The 18160-nt window shown below is 33.1% G+C and overlaps 1 protein-coding gene across 4 annotated transcripts in view; it reads left to right on the top strand.

The window, feature by feature from the left end:
• The first annotated feature begins 2937 nt into the window (after positions 1 to 2937).
• The window catches only part of LOC136034810 (histone-lysine N-methyltransferase SETDB1-like), a 65897-nt gene continuing 50674 nt past the window's right edge, over positions 2938 to 18160 (top strand). For 2 of the 4 annotated variants that reach the window (XM_065716236.1, XM_065716233.1), the window contains exons 1-3: positions 2939 to 2957; positions 5669 to 5771; positions 17710 to 18001. In XM_065716236.1, the coding sequence (XP_065572308.1) occupies positions 17738 to 18001 (264 nt within the window). In that variant the 5' untranslated portion in view covers positions 2939 to 2957; positions 5669 to 5771; positions 17710 to 17737. Of the gene's footprint in view, positions 2958 to 5668; positions 5772 to 14147; positions 14167 to 17709; positions 18002 to 18160 lie in introns of those variants that run through there. The other 2 variants (XM_065716234.1, XM_065716235.1) reach the window with 2 other exon arrangements.

The following is an 18160-nucleotide window of genomic DNA, read 5'->3' as shown; positions in this document are numbered from 1 at the left end:
ATAAGTAAAATTTGTGATTTTTTTTTCTTTGTGACTGTTATAATTACAACAAATTTATATGCAATTTTGAGACGAGGGATTACAAAGTAGGTCAAAAACTCATAAATGGAACTCTGGTATGACTAATTAATTTGTAAAAAATGCATATCAATTTAAGATTAATAAACAATCTTGTAGAAAACAGACCAGACAAATGAATAAATAAAAGTATCCTTTTACAACCATTTAATGAAGTGTCACAAACATAGGTTACCTTTAAGATTGAAATGAACAAAGCTTCAATTATGAATCTGTTTTCTTTAAACAGACTGAATGGGCAAACCTCCGAGCTTTGCCAAATTAAATCTCACTTTTGGGTTCTTTCCTTTTCAATGGCAGCTTTCTTTGGTTATTTTTTCTATCCAACTAAAACAGCAGGGACAGCATCAGGTATAAGTGTCCTTCCACTTAGTCTGCATACCCAGGGGGAAAATCACGAAGGTCTATACTAATAATTGGTAAATTTTTGTTGTTCATATTTTTGATTTACAAATAAAGTGAACATACCACTTGATGCTTTTTTATGTTCTTTATGAATATAATAATTGCTTCTATTGCAAATTCAAATCTAAGCACTTTTGAGCTTTTGAAAATGACCAAATATTTTAGTTTTTGGGTATAAAAAAGGCTAAACACATTGGTCTCAAACTTACTGTTTCATCATAAATCCATTTTTTTAATGTCATACAATCCAAAAGCACTGATTTTCCACAATTAATAATGGAATTTTGTAACTTGGAATGAGCAATTTCAAAGGTGTTTCCGGTTGCCCATAGTACCAGATCATCAGCATAATGTAAATTCGTTTGTGGGAGCTTGACGTCCCATAGAAATAGGGAGAAGAGGAGGTATCTCACTCCACTCTGTGGAAGACCTTCAGTTATTGTAGTTTCGGGTGAGGAGGCTCAACCTTCATAAGAAATTAAACTTCGATTTCCTCTGGAAGTTTTTATAAAGGATACTAGCTTGTGGGAGGGGGGTAATCCAAGACTTGCAAGCTTAACTAAAAGGACCTGGTGGTTAACATTGTCATATACCCTTTAAAGCCTAGAAATTCATTTGTTGCAATTGTTAAGAATACCTATGCATCTGTTGAGGAGTGGTGTTTCCGGAATCCAGTTTTAGTATGATGTATCATTTTATCAACAAACCACAGCAGTCATTGGTAAATCATTTTCTTCATTACTTTTCCCAGCACAGGAGTAATCATTATAGGCCTGTGAGACTCAGGGTCATATTTGGGTTTATTTTTCTTTAATTTTTGTAGAAGAGGTGAACATTTCCGAACATTGGGGGATGTGGATCTGGCCCATTCATGGTTATAGCAATTTAGGAACTCCTGTTTGTAAAAACGGGTGAGATTCTTTATTCATGTAGGTTGAATATTGTCGTAGCTCCAAGTAGCATTAGCCCTAATGTGTTGTATTGCATTATTAAGTTCCTGAATTGAGAATGGACAGGTTATATGCTCTGATCCTGGTCGAGCCTGGTATATCGGATTTATTGAGATTGGGGTGGTGATACTGCCATTATTTGATGTTCGCTTTTTTGAAAAAAGAGTTAAGAATAATTTCGCTTTTTTGACTCTGCTTGGTCAATATCTTATTTTCGGATTTTTTAAAAACTAAAGATGTCGCTGGAATAGATACCTTTTAAACATTTCCGAGAAGAAAAAGCGAAATCGTTTAAACAGGTATTGTTCATACGATCATATGATCACGCCCTAGTGCTCTCCCGAGACATCTTAACCCCAGGTTCCCACTGCTGTGTCAGTCCCGACAGGATTTTTTTCTGGCGGAACAGACGTTACTGACAGAATCGGATGGAGGTTCACAAAGGAATGCAGACTTTTGCGTCGCTGCGACAAACTCTAGAAGAATTCAATCAGCCAAAATTATCTTTTCAAGCAGCTCAATGACTTCGGTTATGATTTTTTTTTTCAGAAAACGCATGTGATTTGTCGTATGAGTTAAAATTTTTCAAAGCATCCGACATTGCAGCAAAACGGATGGTTTTGCGTCGTTTGTCGCACAATTTGTGTTATTTGTCGCATGTCGCAGGATTTTGCACGAAATCACACCAGTGGGAATTGAGGACAAGTGTTGATTTGGTCTGTGCCAAAATTTTATTTTTGCGTTTCTTCCTGGGAGGGTGTAAAGAGGGAGGCCTTGAATAAATTAAGTTGGAGGAGGAGCGTGCGTAGCTGTGTTGGCCTCAGGCGGCTTGGTGCTGCAGGGATTTATTAGTAGTAGTAGTAGTTTCTCAAAGTGACGTGGCTTTATAAGCCAAGTTTTAAAAGAGGATCGCTTATGCCAAGTTCACACGCGAAGGATTTTGGAAAAATACTTTAAGGATTTGATCATAATGGCCAAATACTTAAACCGTTTCCTTAAAGGGCGAAAGGATTTTAGGCTTAAAATTTTTTCAGGTTGTAAGCAAAATCCTTACAAGCAACAAGCCAAAACCTTAAAGGTTTTTCTAGTGCTTACGCTTTTTTAAGAAGAAATAGTTTTTAATCACCTTTGGGTAGGTAGGTTGTAGGCTATGCAATTAAAATATTTTTCCTTTTTCACCAGAGCATTACGACAATCTATCACAATGACAAACATCCCAGGATAACTTGAATGGAATGACTATAAAAAGACAAATGAAAACCGCAATATGCAATCTTACAATTATACCTCTGTCCACACAAATTGAATTAGACTACCTACTCGCCAAATCTTCCAGATTTGAATATGAAATCCATGTTCGAACTTTTCAAATATTCCATCATCAAAAATATTTTCGGCACTAATTACGTCCTTACCCTTTGCATATAGACGCTTCTTTGCGTGTGAACACTTTTCTTTGGAACCTTTAAGCTTTCAATGCGTGTGAACTTGGCATTAGCTCATATTGTTCACAAGTTCATATTGGGTGTGTTCCAGCTGACGGTTTTTCAGTAACTGCAGTAACTGCGTGGTAACTGCCCATTTCTAACTGCAGTAGAGCCAGTGGGAACGGCATAGTAAGCTGACTAGCAGTAGCGTTATTTTCGAATTAAATGCACGTGTTTAAATTTAAGGGACAGTTTAATGCTGATTAGTATAATTTTTTTTATTCCTTCTGTTTCATAGCATTTAGAGAGGTTCTAAGCCAACCATGGGCATTTGGCTGTCACAAATGATTTTGCTCAAATGAGCTGGTGAAAAATAAATAGACATATACTTTTTCTCTTTTTTTTATTATTTGAAGACTAGAATATCACATAACTAAGCATTCAAATAGCTTGATTGTATCTTAAGCATATACAATCCCTGATGGAGTTTTGTTGATACCTGTCTTAAATTGATTTTTCTAAATAAAATGGGCCTATAGCATTTACAGGATAGTAGTGGGACAATTATAGCAATTTTTTCAATATTCTACTTTTTTAAAAATAATTATTATTCACTGGTCAAATTTGTGTTCCTTGCTAAGTGGTAGGCACTCTGGACTGGAATGCTTTGTCCAAGGGGTACAGGTTTAATTCCTGGCATTGTCAGTTTATTTTGTTTTGGATAGGGGTTGGTGATATGACTAACCTCAGCTAGAATTGGCCTAACTTTAAATGAGTACAGATGGAAATCTAGGGACAGTAAGAAGGAAGGGCATGCAAGAGCATAGGCTGACTGGTCCCTAGCTTCCTATTGCACTACCTGGCTAAAGGACCACCAGGTCCTTTACTGGCCTACTGACTTAGCCATAGAAACTTTCTTTCAAACCCATTAAATATAAGTAAAAATGAAGAATACCAGTATGATGGTCCTTCTATTTCCCTGAAATGTGGATGTATGGACAAGAGTGTGGGTCATGAGACATAGCTTGTGAATGTAATTGGGGTGAATGTTCTGCAAGATTTAAAAAATTTATGACTGTTGCTCAGGTTGGCAACTGAACACAGAAGTATAATTTTGTTATTTGTTTTTCTTTGTGACTATCATGCTTATTTAATGTCCAGTATTTTAAAGTTAATCTTCTTTAATTTGTCTTTAATTGCCATGGCCCTAGGGCTTAAATACAATAAAACCTACTTATATCCATTGATTTTCTTTAAATAGATAGTAGCTCTATGTTTCCTAGCTTCAGTAAATTTAAATGTAATTGTGAGACCAGGGATTACAAAGCAGGTGAAAACTTGCAAATGAGCCTCTGGTATCAATAAAAATTTGTAAGAAATGGATATCAATTTAAAGCTTAGAAAATTGTTAGAAAACAAAGAAGACAAATGAATAAACAAAAGTAACCCCTTTACAACCATTTAATGAATTATCACAAATATAGGTCACCCTTAAGATTGAAATGAACAAAGCTTCAATTATGAATCCATTTTCCTTTAAACAGACTGAAGGGGCAAACCTCCAAGCTTTGACAAATTCAATCTCACTTTTGGGCATTCTCACCTTTCCTTTTCAAAGGAAACTTTCTTTGGATGTTTCCCACCCAACTAAAAACAACATGGACAGAATCAGGTACAAGTGACCTTCTACTTAGCCTACATACACAAGGGAAAAGCAGGCATCTCTATACTATAATTTACCTCCAACCTGCCTAATGAGCAAATATATAGCCAAAATTATGTAGTTCCAATGTATTCTGTCACCTGTTACCTTTTCCCCCATTCTTGCTTTGTTTACAGTTGCTTCAATTAACAGGGAGTTAAAGGTTGAGGGATAGATTGGCAGAATCAATGGGAAACATGTAACATCAGCTATAAATATTTTTGGAGGTCATCAAAGGTCAATGCCCTCTAGAGCAAGAATGAGTAGAAATGTGTACTTTGAAATACCTTCCCAGGACATACTTTAGCCTGTAGACCCATCCCTGAAAGTTTCATTTTCCTAACCTAACCCATTTCAGTGATAGCAAGAAGTCAATCAACTAGAATTTTACTGGATAAAATTACCATCCTTTGGAATAGACTCTGAATAGTCTACCCTAGCCTACTTCTTCAATAGGATTAAAGACAGTCTCAGAATAATGATTTGGCAGCCCATAAATCCTCAACTTATCTGTAATACTTCACCTAGGTCTGTTTACAGAGCCTAAAAGGAGTTAATGCTTAAAATGCCACCATGTGGCAATTTAATGAAGCCTCAATGTTACCTGGAAGAAGTCAATCCTTAGAATGATTCCAAATGGCAATTTAAGGTAATAATTATGCCTGGATATGCCAGAAAACATGGAAATCTTTAAATTAAATAATAAGTTTTTCATTGATTAAACCTACTTGCTAATAGATAGCCTACTACTCAGGGTGTCCTTTAATGTTGATCCCAAAACATGGTGATTTACTAACCTGGCTCAGATCCCTCTTTCTTTTTCAAAATCACTGTCCCACCTTCTTCCAAGCAAATAACTTGATATTCCATTACTTCATTCTTGTCCATATTTATTTTTTGTTGAATGAGATTTTTGTTGAAGAAGGTGAATTATGTACTTACTGCGCTAACCATTCTTTTGAGCACGGTAAGAAAATCACTTATGCGGTTACTGCCAGCAGTAACTATTCTCGTTCCCAGTGGGTTGGGCAGTAACCATTTTCCCGCTGGGAACGGAAATAGTAACCATTCGGTTACTACAGTAAGTCCTTGGAACACACCCATTGTTCATAAAATGATCTAATAATATTGAAATATTGCAGAGGGCTTAATCCAAGCTTATTTTCTCTATTTATTGTTAACTGGTATATATTGTATAGCTTTTTATAGGTAATACTTATCTAACTCATGTCTCTTACTTTAATGATTTTGGGCTAGGCTATGTTGAAAATTAGGCTCAGCCAGTGTTTGTTTCACCCTAGCTGTGTTTCATTTGGTCTTACATAGATGGAATAAAGAAAAATCTGTCATTCTTCATCCCTAAAATATGTCCTAGCCGTCTCACTCTTTCTTTCATTATTGTCCTAGAAAATAGGGTAGAAGCATATAGGCTAGCCTATTTCATAGACTTGGTGGTAAATTTTTGCAGTTCATATAATTGACTTACCAATAAAGCGAACATACCACTTGATGCCTTTTTTATATTCTTTGTGACATATAATAATCACTTCCACTGCAAACTCCAATTTAATTAGCCTACTTTTTGACCTAACCTAAACTTAACATTATTATAAATAATCTTGGCACTGAGAAAATGTAGCCTACAATTTTTTTTATAACAAGTGAGAAAACATAGTATTATTTTGTGAACAATAACTGATAACTCATACTCTAATTGGAAATTTGCCATTTTTAAGAGCTCAAAAAGTGCAAGCTCAAAAATTTGCAGTAGAAGCAATTATAATATCATAAAGAACATAAAAAAGGCATCAAGTGGTATTTTCACTATTTTCTTTTTCTCTGTGCTTAGTTCTGACAATGCATTTCCTCTTAATGGATTAGAACTTTAAGCCATAACACTGGGTTTTTCTAAATTTAGGAATAGTCTTTGGTAAAATTATAGCAGTTCATATAATTGACTTACCAATAAAGTGAACACATCACTTGATGCCTTTTTTATGCTTTATACAGATATAATAATCACTTCTACCTTAAAATCAAATTTAAGCACTTTTTTTTACCTGATATAAACTAACCTTAATATAAATAATTTTAGCACTAACAAAATATAGTGTTATTTTTTGAAAACAATGGAAAAGATAGTGCTGAGAAGACATAGTATTATTTTGTGGAAAACAAGCAATAAGTCATACTTTTATTAAAATTTTTCATTTTTAAGAGCTCCAAAAATTTGAATTTGTGGTAGAAGCAATTATTATATTCATAAAGAACATAAAAAAGGCATCAAGTGGTATGTTCACTTTATTGGTAAGTCAGTTATATGAACTGTCATAATTTTTGAAAATTCATCATTTTTTAGAGCTCAAAAGAGCTTAAATTTCAATTTAAGGTAGAAGCAATTATTATATTTGTAAAGAGCATAAGAAAAGGCATTGAGTGATATGTTCACTTTATTGGTAAATCAGCTATATGAACTGCTATAAACTTACTTAATCTTTGATGCCACCTCCCTATAGGTTAAATATATGGCTGATGTATTTATTCTCCATCATTTTTTTTTTTTTTTGATTTCATTGGTGTCACTTGCTTTCTATTAAATAAATAAATATTTTTTAAATCAAGTTTAATGACTTAAACTTGATTTAAACAAGTTTAATGTTCAAATTATTGACTTACAAATAAAGTGAATGTACCACTTGATGCCTTTGTTGTGTTTTTATGAACATAATAATTTCTTCTATTGCAAATTCAAATTTATGCACTTTTTAACCTAACCTAACTATGAATGATTTTGGCACTAAGATAACATAGTAATATGTTGTTGAAAATGACTGAAAACACATACTTAAAATGAAAATTTAGTATCAAGGAAGAAGAATTCAGCATAAACAGCAGAATTAAATTTATTTATCCAACTTAGTTGTAGAAAATCAGTGCTTGTGGATTATATAACATTGAAAAAATGGATTTATAATGAAAAAGTAAGTTTGAGACCAATGTTTTAAGCCTTTTTTATATCCCATATTTTGGTTGTTTTCAAGAGCTCAAAAAGTGCTTAAATTTGAGTTTGCAATAGAAGCAATTATTATATTTGTAAAGAACATGAAAAAAGGCATCAAGTGTACATTCACTTTATTGCTAAGTCAATAATATGAACTGCAAAAAAATTACCAAGTGAACATACCATTCATTGCTATTTTTGTGCTCTTTTTGATTATAATAATTGCTTTTGTTGCAAGTTATATTTTAAACCCTTTTTTAGACCCTTGAAAATGATAACTTTTTAAATGGCTATGATAATTCTTTCTATTGTTTTTGGATATGAAAAAGGGTTAAGACATTGGTTTCAAACTTACTACTTTATTATAAATCCATTTTTAAAAGTAATACAATCCACAAACATTGATTTGTCATGATTAAGTTTAATATGTAAAATTTTAAACAGTTCTGCCATGTTTTCTTCTTATACTGTTTGGCCACTTAAAAACTCTTGTTGGTAATTGTATATTTTAGCAGAATATTCAGATAGCTGAAAAACAAACTTATGACTACATTCAGAATTTCATCTTGAATCCAAGTATGACATTCATTTCTGTCACAAATTTAATTTTAACCCCTTTACAGACCCTCAAAGATGATACCTTTTTTTCTTATTTTAGATACAACTTAATGTTCACAAACCTACCTCTATAATCAGAATTTTATCCTAAATCCAAATATGAGATTACTTTCCATTACAAATTCAACTTCAATCTACCCTTTGTAACCTTACCCAAATATATTTCTCATGCATTTATTGATTATTGATTTTGTTGCCATTAATTCTATTTGTGGTTATAATCCAGTTTTGACAAGATTTAGACTAACACAGGCATATTAGCCATATCTAAATAAAAGAAAAGGGTAATGTCTTTGAGGGTCTATAAAGGGCTTAAAATTAAATTTGCAACAGAAATGAATGTCAGATCTGGATTCAGGATGAAAATCTGATTACAGATGTATGTTTGTTTCTTGGCTATTGGAATATTCTGTTAATATATATGTTTACCCTGCTGTTTTAACTAAATGTCGAAAATATCAATGCCAACAGAAGAAATATGGTGGATAGAGAAGTGGCGAAATTGTTCTGAGTTTATTCAACTTAATCTTGACAGAGTAATGATTGTGTATTATGTAACTTTAACAAAATAGATTTATTATCAAGTAGTAATTTTGAAACCAATGTTTTGACCATTTTTATACCCAAAATCTGTAGAAAGAAATAATAATTTTCAAGGGCCCAAAAAGGGCTTAAAATCAAATTTACAATAAAAGCAATTATCAAACAGTTTGTGGTAACAAACTGTAGCAACCCAGCTCAATAGTAACCAAAACTCTAAAAAATGGAATTTTGATGCCAACAGTTACATCAAAAGAATTGCATTTTAATGCTGATTTTAAATATATAAATTTCATCAAGATTAGTCTCACCTGTCAAAAGTTACGAGCCTGAGAAAATTTGCCTTATTTTAAAAATTAGGGGAAAATACCCCCTAAAAGTCATGCGATCTTAACAAAAATCACACCATCAGATTCAGCATATCAGAGAACCTTATTGTAGAAGTTTCAAGCCCTTATCAACAAAAATGTGGAATTTCGCATTTTTTGCAAGAAGACAAATCATGGATGTGTGTTTATTTGTTTTTTGTTTTTTTTTCCAGGGGTGATTGTATCGACTCAGTGGTCCTAGAATGTCGCGAAAGGGCTCATTCTAACGGAAATTAAAAGTTCTAGTGCCTTTTTAAGTGACCAAAAAAATTGGAGGGCACCTAGGCCCTCTCCCATGCTCATTTTTCCCCCAAAGTCACCAGATCAAAATTCTGAGATAGCCATTTTATTCACCATAGTCGAAAAACCTAATAACTATGTCTTTGGCGATGACTTACTCCCCTGCAGTCCCCGTGGGAGGGGCTGCAAGTTACAAACTTTGACCTGTGTTTACATATAGTAATGGTTACTGGGAAGTGTACAGACGTTTTCAGGGGGATTTTTTTTTGGTTTGGGGGGAGAGTTGAGGGGGGGATACGTGGGAGGATCTTTGCATGGGGGAAGAGACTTTCAATGGAGGGGGCGCAGGATTTTCTAGCATTATGTAAAAAAAACAATGAAAAATAAATATGAAAAGTATTTTCTTCTGAAAGTGAGGAGCAGCATTAATACTTAAAACAAACAGAAATTATTATGCATATGAGGGGTTTACCTCCTTGTAATACCTCGCTCTTTACGCTTAATTATTTTTAGTAATTTCAACTATTTATTCTATAGCCTTTGTGATTCAGGGGTCATTCTTAAGGAATTGGGACAAAATTTAAGCTTTAGTGTAAAGAGCGAGGTATCGACGAGGGGTGAGCCCCCTCATATACTCAATAAAACATACGAATATAGAAATCGCTATGTAAGTTAATTTGCAAGTTACATGTATTTTTTACTTATGAAAACGTTAGTAAAAAATTAAAAGTTATAGTTGCCTTTTTATGTAATCAAAAAATTGGAGGGCAAATAGGCCTCCTCTCTCGCTCCTTTTTTCTCAAAATCTTCCAATTATAACTATGAAAAACCCATTTAGCCCAAAAAAATTAGTATGCAAATTTTGTTTTAATTATTTATGTGCGGAGAGCCAAGATCAAAAAATGCATTAATTTAAAAACGTCCAGAAATTAAACAAAAAAAAACAAGTTTTTTTAAATGAAAGTAAGGAGCGACATTAAAACTTAAAACAAACAGAAATTACTCCGTATATGAAAGGGGCTTTTCGTCCTCAATGCCTCGCTCTTTACGCTAAAGTTTTTTAAATTTTTAAAAAGTTGAGTTAAGAGAAAGAGTCAAACTTTAGCGTAAAGAGCGAGGCGTTGAGGACGAAAAGTCCCTTTCATATACGGAGTAATTTCTGTTCGTTTTAAGTTTTAATGTTGCTCCTTACTTTCATTTAAAAAAACTTGTTTTTTGTTTGTTTGATTACATTCAGAAAGAGCATAAAAAAGGCATCCAGTGGTAAGTTCACTTAGCACTAGGTCAGAAATGTCAACTGTTCCATATTTACCAAATATTTTAACTATATATAACACTCACAATTTCAAATATACTGATAGAGTTACAGTTAACCTTGGATATATTTAATCTAAGACAAGTTTTGTGAAACAGGATAATTGTATTTAACTAGGCTAGGGTGTAGAGGCTACTTCTGATTAGGCTAAATTTAAATTCTGAAAAACCAGATGTCCTCCAAGATTTTAGTCAGCCAGTCCCAACTTTGTCTTGTGTATAACCCTATACACACGATGTCCAAGATTAGGAACCTGCTATGTATATGTATGGGAAATATACTTTTTAATTGGAATATATGGCTAAGTAATTTCTGAGGGTCTTCCCATATTGTCCATCAATCATGTACCTAAAATAGTCTGTAGCCAAGCCAATTTGTTAAACATTCTTCTACTATCATAAGAACTATATTCCAAAACCATATTTTACCTCAGTCATTAGGATAGATTCCATTATTCTAGGCCTAGTTTGTAGCCTTATCTTCTTAGTCCAGGGCTATATTTCCAGATTTTTTCAACAGTGAAAAAACACCCTGGGTCTTGGTCTGATTAACTTACTAATGAGATAGTTAATAATTAGAATTAGAAGACCTTTAGAATCAGAATTTCATCCCAAATCCAAATTTATGAAAATCAGTGCGTCTATACATTAATAGCAATCCATTGACATTAATAATATTAATTCAGGGTAAATATCTAGATTTACAAAGTATTCAGATAGCTAACAAACAAACTTACTTAGAATTTAGGGTATATATTTGCAATTAGAGCAATGTGAGAAACGTTGATTTTCTTTGGATTCAGGATTCAATTCTGATCCTAAAGGTAGGCTTATGTTTATTTCTTAACTATCTCACTAATGAGTTAATCGAAAAACCCTGGGGTATTGTGTTCTACTTTTTATATCTTCACAGTTTCTACCATCTGTACTAGGCTTTATACTATTACCTTGGTAAGTAAAGCTATCTACTTGGTTGATTTTTGGTCAATTTTTCTTATCTAAATAATTTTACTTGGAGGAGAATGAATACATAACCTGATGCCTTTTGTATGCTTTTTCCCAATGCAGTAATTGTTTCCAGAGTAGCCAATTTTCAGCCCTTAAAGTGGCCCCAAAGGATAACTTGTTTTCATCACCAGACAAAAAAAGCAACCATCACTAGATGGTGGTTAAAAATATACCATTTGTTTTCAATTCAATTATTCAAAAGTGGTATATTCCAAAGGCATCTATTTCTAAGAATCCAATTCCACAAAAATTGAGATTCCTAAATATTTTTCTATTATGTCGAAACTTTGCCTGATGTCTATAGAAAAGGGTGCCTTTACAGTATCTGTGGAGCTGTAACTACATCAAAAAGTCATTTTGTCTTTTTTTTACTTTACTCTTTTTTAATTTTTATGTTTCTCAATTGAAGAGTAGTCAATAGTAAAAAAGTAACTTAGCTTTTTTTGTTTTTGTAGAAGGAGGGCAATCAGTTATTTTTGTTCAAGTTCTCCATTTACTCTTGCTATATTACAGTAAACTCTACAATGCTGAAATTGTACCCTTAAAGACATAGGGGTAATTTTTTAGATTTGGGAATAACTTTTGTAAATTCAGTTGCTTGTTCAATTATAATGCATACATTTGGAATGAATCATGTCCTTTGTAATGCATTTCCTTAAATTTATGGATTTAATAATTGAACTACGAGTTTTTAACTAATTTCTTAACTGTGCATCACATTTAAAAACTATTGACAAGGTAATAACTTACCTCTTATGACCTATTAAGGGTTCAAAATTGAATTCCCCAAAATCAGTTATTACATTACATTTGGGAGAAGCATAAAAAAAGAAATTAAGTGATGCATTTAGTTTCTTCTTAGCTAAATTATGTAAAAAAGAAAAATTGACATGATTTTTGTCAGTTATTACCAAAATTACTTCTTCACTTTCTTTTATTCCTACTCTAAGCAACTTAGTCTTTTTAATGTGCTCTTTCATACTCTCTCATTGCCTTTCCCATGTTCCTCATGGCAAAGTTGATCAAAATAATCCCATTCAACTAGGGAAGAGGCACCAGTTATACTGGCTCCTGTTTTAATCACATAATTTTCATTGCCAAAAACTAAATTAAACACAAATTGCTTGTTTCTTGTCTTAGAAATTTTGTTTTCCTCTTATTACCTTTTTTTTTCTTTTGCATTAAGTGGTGCCAATATTATACATCAAATGTCTTCTAAAGAGTCTTCTAAGGCTTCTAAAGAGTTTACTACAAAATCACATTTATTATTTAATAAAATCACGTTTATTTCCGTTTTCTTTCTTTATGCTCTAACAGTGTTGCATTTTAAATTTATGATGGGCAATAAATTTATACACACATACATTTATTAATACCAGTTATATGTTTTCATGAATCTGATTGTGCTTTTGAACTAAAAATTAGAATGTTTTGTATATCATAGAGGGGCCAAGAACTTGTCTGTCCACATATCAATTAACCTGTTGAAGAAAGCACTTTTCACCCTACTGCTCTAGGCCTATGAGGTGGAAGACTTAGTTCAAACTGAGATGGAAGATTTTGTTCAAGTTGAGTTTCAGATTTATACCTAACCTACTGTTTTTTTCTTCCTTAAGTTACTGTATTTAAAAATGAGGGATTTTTATGCATAAAACCCACATTAGCTAGCCTTGACCTTTGAGCTTAGGCTCTGCAATTTCATAGGGGATGTAACTTAAATGGGGCTGTTTTGTAAGGTTCTAGCCCTGTGCATTGTAGGGAAGCACAGTCTCTATTAAAAGGTATAGGCATATTTTTCTTACCATCCTAGGATTATATTATGTACCCTGCTGACCTATATAGCAACAAAATGACTAGTCTACTAAAGCACAACAATTTGTGCTTCCTTTTTTACCTAATCAAACTACTATTACTACTAATAACTCACTGCAGCATCAAGCCGCCTGAGGCCAACACAGCTATGCACTTTCCTCCTCCTACTTAATCTATTCAAGGCCTCCCTCTTTACACCTTCCCAGGAAGTTCCCATATCCTTTAAATCTTTATTTATGACATCCTCCTAATCCAGACGAAGACGACCTGCTTTCCATTTAGCCCCAGACAGTTGGCCAAAAAGGACAATCTTCAGCAATCTGTCATCCGTCATCTGCAGAACGTGGCCTAGCCATCTCAACCTTTCTTTCATTATAGCCCTAGAAAGCGGGATTGAACCACATTTTTTGTACAACCTACTGTTTGAAATATGGTCTGTCAGCCAGGTACCCAGAACAATCCATAGGCAATTTTTCTGGAAAATATCTAGTAAATTTTCATCTGCTTTTCAGAGCGCCCATGCTTCAGAGCCATATTTGACCACTGTCATCACTGTAGCTTCCAGTATTCTAATCTTGGTCTGCAGACTTATCTTTCTATTCTTCCAAACTTTTTTTAACTGTGAAAAAACACGCTGAGCCTTAGCTATTCTACTTTTAACATCTTCACTGCTCCCACCATCTTTACTAATAATACTACCAAGGTAAGTGAAGCTGCCAACCTGAACAATCTTTTTGTTACCCAACGTCACCTTTTCATCTTCACTTATTCCTAGCCTTAGTGACTTAGTCTTCTTTTTATTTTTTGTTCCAGGTGGAAGCAGATTGACTTTGTATTAAATTTTTAAATACAGTTAATTAGCATGTTTAATGGTTTAACTTTTGCATGATCCTCATTGAAATGGGTAAAATGGAGGCAAATAACCAAACTTATGAAAATTAAAGAGTATTAAGGCATTTAAACTCAGAGTTTTTCAATTAAATCAAACATGTATTAAATTATACCTGAAAACTAATCACACTTATTCAATGTTGTCTATTAGTATATGAAAATGGACATAAGGGCTATTCAAAGAAACTTTAAATCCTCAATGCCGGGGAAAAATTTTCAAGGGGAATTAACATAGAAGAAAAGACTTATGTTATTAATTAGGCACAACAGGCTTAGGCTAATACAGGATAACCTTTTGAATATGTTTCTTGGCCTCTAGAACTTGATTCAGCCTGTGCCTTTGCTGTTTAAGTATCCCAAAATAAATTGTGTACTTCAATGGCTGCAATAAACAGTTTCTGTGTGAATATTTTTGCAATTTCCTGTATTTATATTCTGTGTGCTGTTTTGCATGAAAAAAATGTATCTGTGTGAACCAAAGGTTAGCCTAACGGATGTAGTTTTTTTCTCCATTCATTATTTTATTGTAATAAAATATATCTGGTATTGAGTTTTCTTTATTAGTATATGCATTTCTTTTTCAGTTTTTCAGACAATCTTATTTATTTAATTTGCAAAAAAAACCTCAAAAACTGCATGCAAAAAAATAAAAATAAAAAATGCAACCAGATCTACTCTCACCTTATTTTACAGAATATGAGTTTCATTCTGTTTTGTGTTGCTGAACACCTGGATTATTTCCTCTCAATGCATTAATATGCTAGTATAATTTTATACCATTATGCCATCTGGTTTCATATTTTGGATATTTGGTAATTTTATCCATGGCCTCCACTTCACACCTTAATTCACATTCTAATGCTTTATCCATTTTGTTGACATTCCTCTCATTTTCATATGACCTTCACTGAAAAAATTCTTGTGCAGGCTCATCCTCCTCTCAATTAAGCATAAAGCATTTTTACTAATGTCCCTAGCTGTGTTTAACTTTCTTCCCAAAGACACCATCAGTAGCTTTACAAGCTATTTTCCTAAAATTATTCCATCCGTCTTCTACATTGTCTAATTCCAAACTCTTCGGCTTGGTATTCATTGTTCATGTGAAGTCTCTCAAATTCTCATCTGGAAATCTACTGCATCATAACTTCTTGGGAGGTAATTGCCCTTCCTAAATTTCAACTTTAAATTAACCTTAGATATTACTGGATGGCGGTATTTAATTTTAACATCAATAACAACACTCCTATATACCCTGGTATCTTGTTGAAATTCTGCCATTCTTTGGTTTATAATAACATCATCATTAAGTTGGTTTTCTTACTATTATGTGAATACCATGTTAACTTATGGGATATTTTATGACCAAATGCTGTATTAGACCAAATGCTGTATTAGTCGCAAATAGATTTTTATAGTGAAAAATTGCAGCAGTCTAAAACCATCACTGTTGTTTTGATTTGTTTTTTTCTACACCAAACTTATGTAGACTGGTATACCATCGATCCCTATTTCTTCTGACCCAGGCAATGAAATCTCCCTAATAAAATACCATATCACTTCCTGGGACCCTGTATAATTGTTCTTGTTGCTGTAAGCAGTGGCGTATTTTTGTCAAAATCCTGAGAGGAGCAAAGTTGGAGCCAATTTTCCAAAATCGAGTGAAAATGGCAGTAAAATCTAAAAAATAAATCATTTGGTACCATAAAGGAATTATTTAGCACTATAAAAGTACTATAAAGACACTTTACAGTAAAATAAAGGTAAATATGTAAAAAAAAAATCTGATCTGCTTCTGTTGATGCTTGAATTGTGGAAGTTAATCTTAGTTTGACAAGATTTTGGAGACAAAAAACAACTATATTTTCGATGTGGGGTAAACTGGGGTCTGGGGGGAGGAAACAAAGGTCAGGGAAGGGCAGTTGCTTCCCTGCCCCATAGCAAATTACGCTCCTGGGTGTAAGTAGAATTCATCTTAATCACTACTATCTCCATCAACAGGTTCTGCAGGGTCATATACTACTATGGCAGAAACCCAGCACTTTTTAGACATAAAATGAGCAACTAGCATTGTATTATTAATGCCTTCCCATTCTAAACAAGACTTGACTGCTTCATTATTCATCATGAGTAGCCTATCCTTTCTGCCTGAGTAAATAAATTCTATATCACCAATGCAACTCATATATTTCAAAAACTCATCTACCACACTATCAGCACCTGAGGCCTCATCATTCTTATACTTTTTTAAGCCTGGTGTCTCAATGTATCACTTTGATTTTCTTTGAACACTTTCTTTTGTGATTTTTTTTTTTTATGTATAAAGTAAATTTGGGTAATGACCGAGGTTTCTTTTATTTTAATATGGACCTTGATAGTAGAATTGTTTTGAAAATCGGAAAAATACTCTCAATTCCAATGCTAATTCTAGAATAATACCAGCATACAATTTTTTTCAATTCTGATTAATGGACACTGATTTATACTTTATGCTTTAGACACCCCAAAAAAAATTTTTTTTGAACTGAAAATCAGTTGAAAAAATTTCTTTTTTGAACAGTGCTTCTTTTGTTTGGTTTTGTAGTGTTTTAACAAGAGCTGCGCTTTATTCAGCTGTATTATGATCACTACTAGAATAGCAAGACACTGGGGATAGCATAAATTGACCAAAGTAATATAAAGTAATATTATGGTATATATAAAACAAAAGATAATTATTTACTTTCCTCCCTCTTAGTGTTAGCACACCAATGTTGCCAATTCGCGAAATATTGGAGAAGAGGTTCGGGGGTAAGGATTTCATTTAATGAGTATGCAAAAATGTAGTTTGTAAAATCTATGGTGAAGATATTTTTCAATTTTTAAATGAAGATATAAAAAATATTTTTAAAACCTGCTGGTAGGGGGAATTGCCCCCCCCCCCGCTAATTTGTGCCACTGCAGCCCTTTCAGTAAACAGGCTTAATTACCTTTGTCATATTTAGTTTTGCTCTCCAGGTACTAAAGAATTTCTGTGGTTTTCCAGAATGGACTTTATATCTTTTTGCCACTTGTGGAACTTGTCTCCCCTATGATTGCATATGTATGTCCTTATGTAGGCCTGCTTGATGTACATTAAGTATGTAGTCTTGTGAAATTTCTCATTACTGGTATTTGGGTTTCTTGATATGATCATTTTTGTTTAAAAATGCAATATAAGTAACTAATTAACATGTTTTTCAGTTGACAGGCTAATCTAATTGGAGCTTATTCGTTTAGTTGGTAAATTTCAAATCTTATATTTGGACCACTTTTTTCTTTTTATTTCCTGATGCCTGTGAAAGTCATAGGTTATTGTTGTATCTTTGTTTATTTTTAGGGTCATCATATGTGTAGACAATTGAATCATGGGTGATATTGAGGAAGTTATGCTGCTTGACAATGATGAAAGTAGTGAGGGTCAATCGTCATCCTCAGCTGGACAAAGTGGACCTGGTACTTTGATAGCTGTCAATTTGAAATGTCTCAATAAATTTTGCCGCAAATCAAGCTCAGATAAACTTTGGCGTGCAACACAGTCAGCAGTGCTGTATTTTCAAAAACACTATTCTGAGGAGAAAATGTATTTCATCTGTGAGAAATGTCAAGCCAGTTATGATGAATACTGTGATGTAATTTTGATTATTCCCATTTAGTATTTCCATTGAAGTAGATATATGTATTTATTTTGCTTTTCCTGGAAATGTTCTATGGTTCTAATTTTATTCTAGGATACAATTATTTATTAATTTTGTTCTGATCAAGTATTGACTCCCCTAAAAATTCTGTGA

The sequence above is a fragment of the Artemia franciscana genome, chromosome 13 (assembly GCF_032884065.1).
Source record: "Artemia franciscana chromosome 13, ASM3288406v1, whole genome shotgun sequence".
NCBI classification, from domain to species: Eukaryota; Metazoa; Arthropoda; class Branchiopoda; order Anostraca; family Artemiidae; genus Artemia; species Artemia franciscana.
This window is presented reverse-complemented; position numbering and strand designations above follow the sequence as displayed.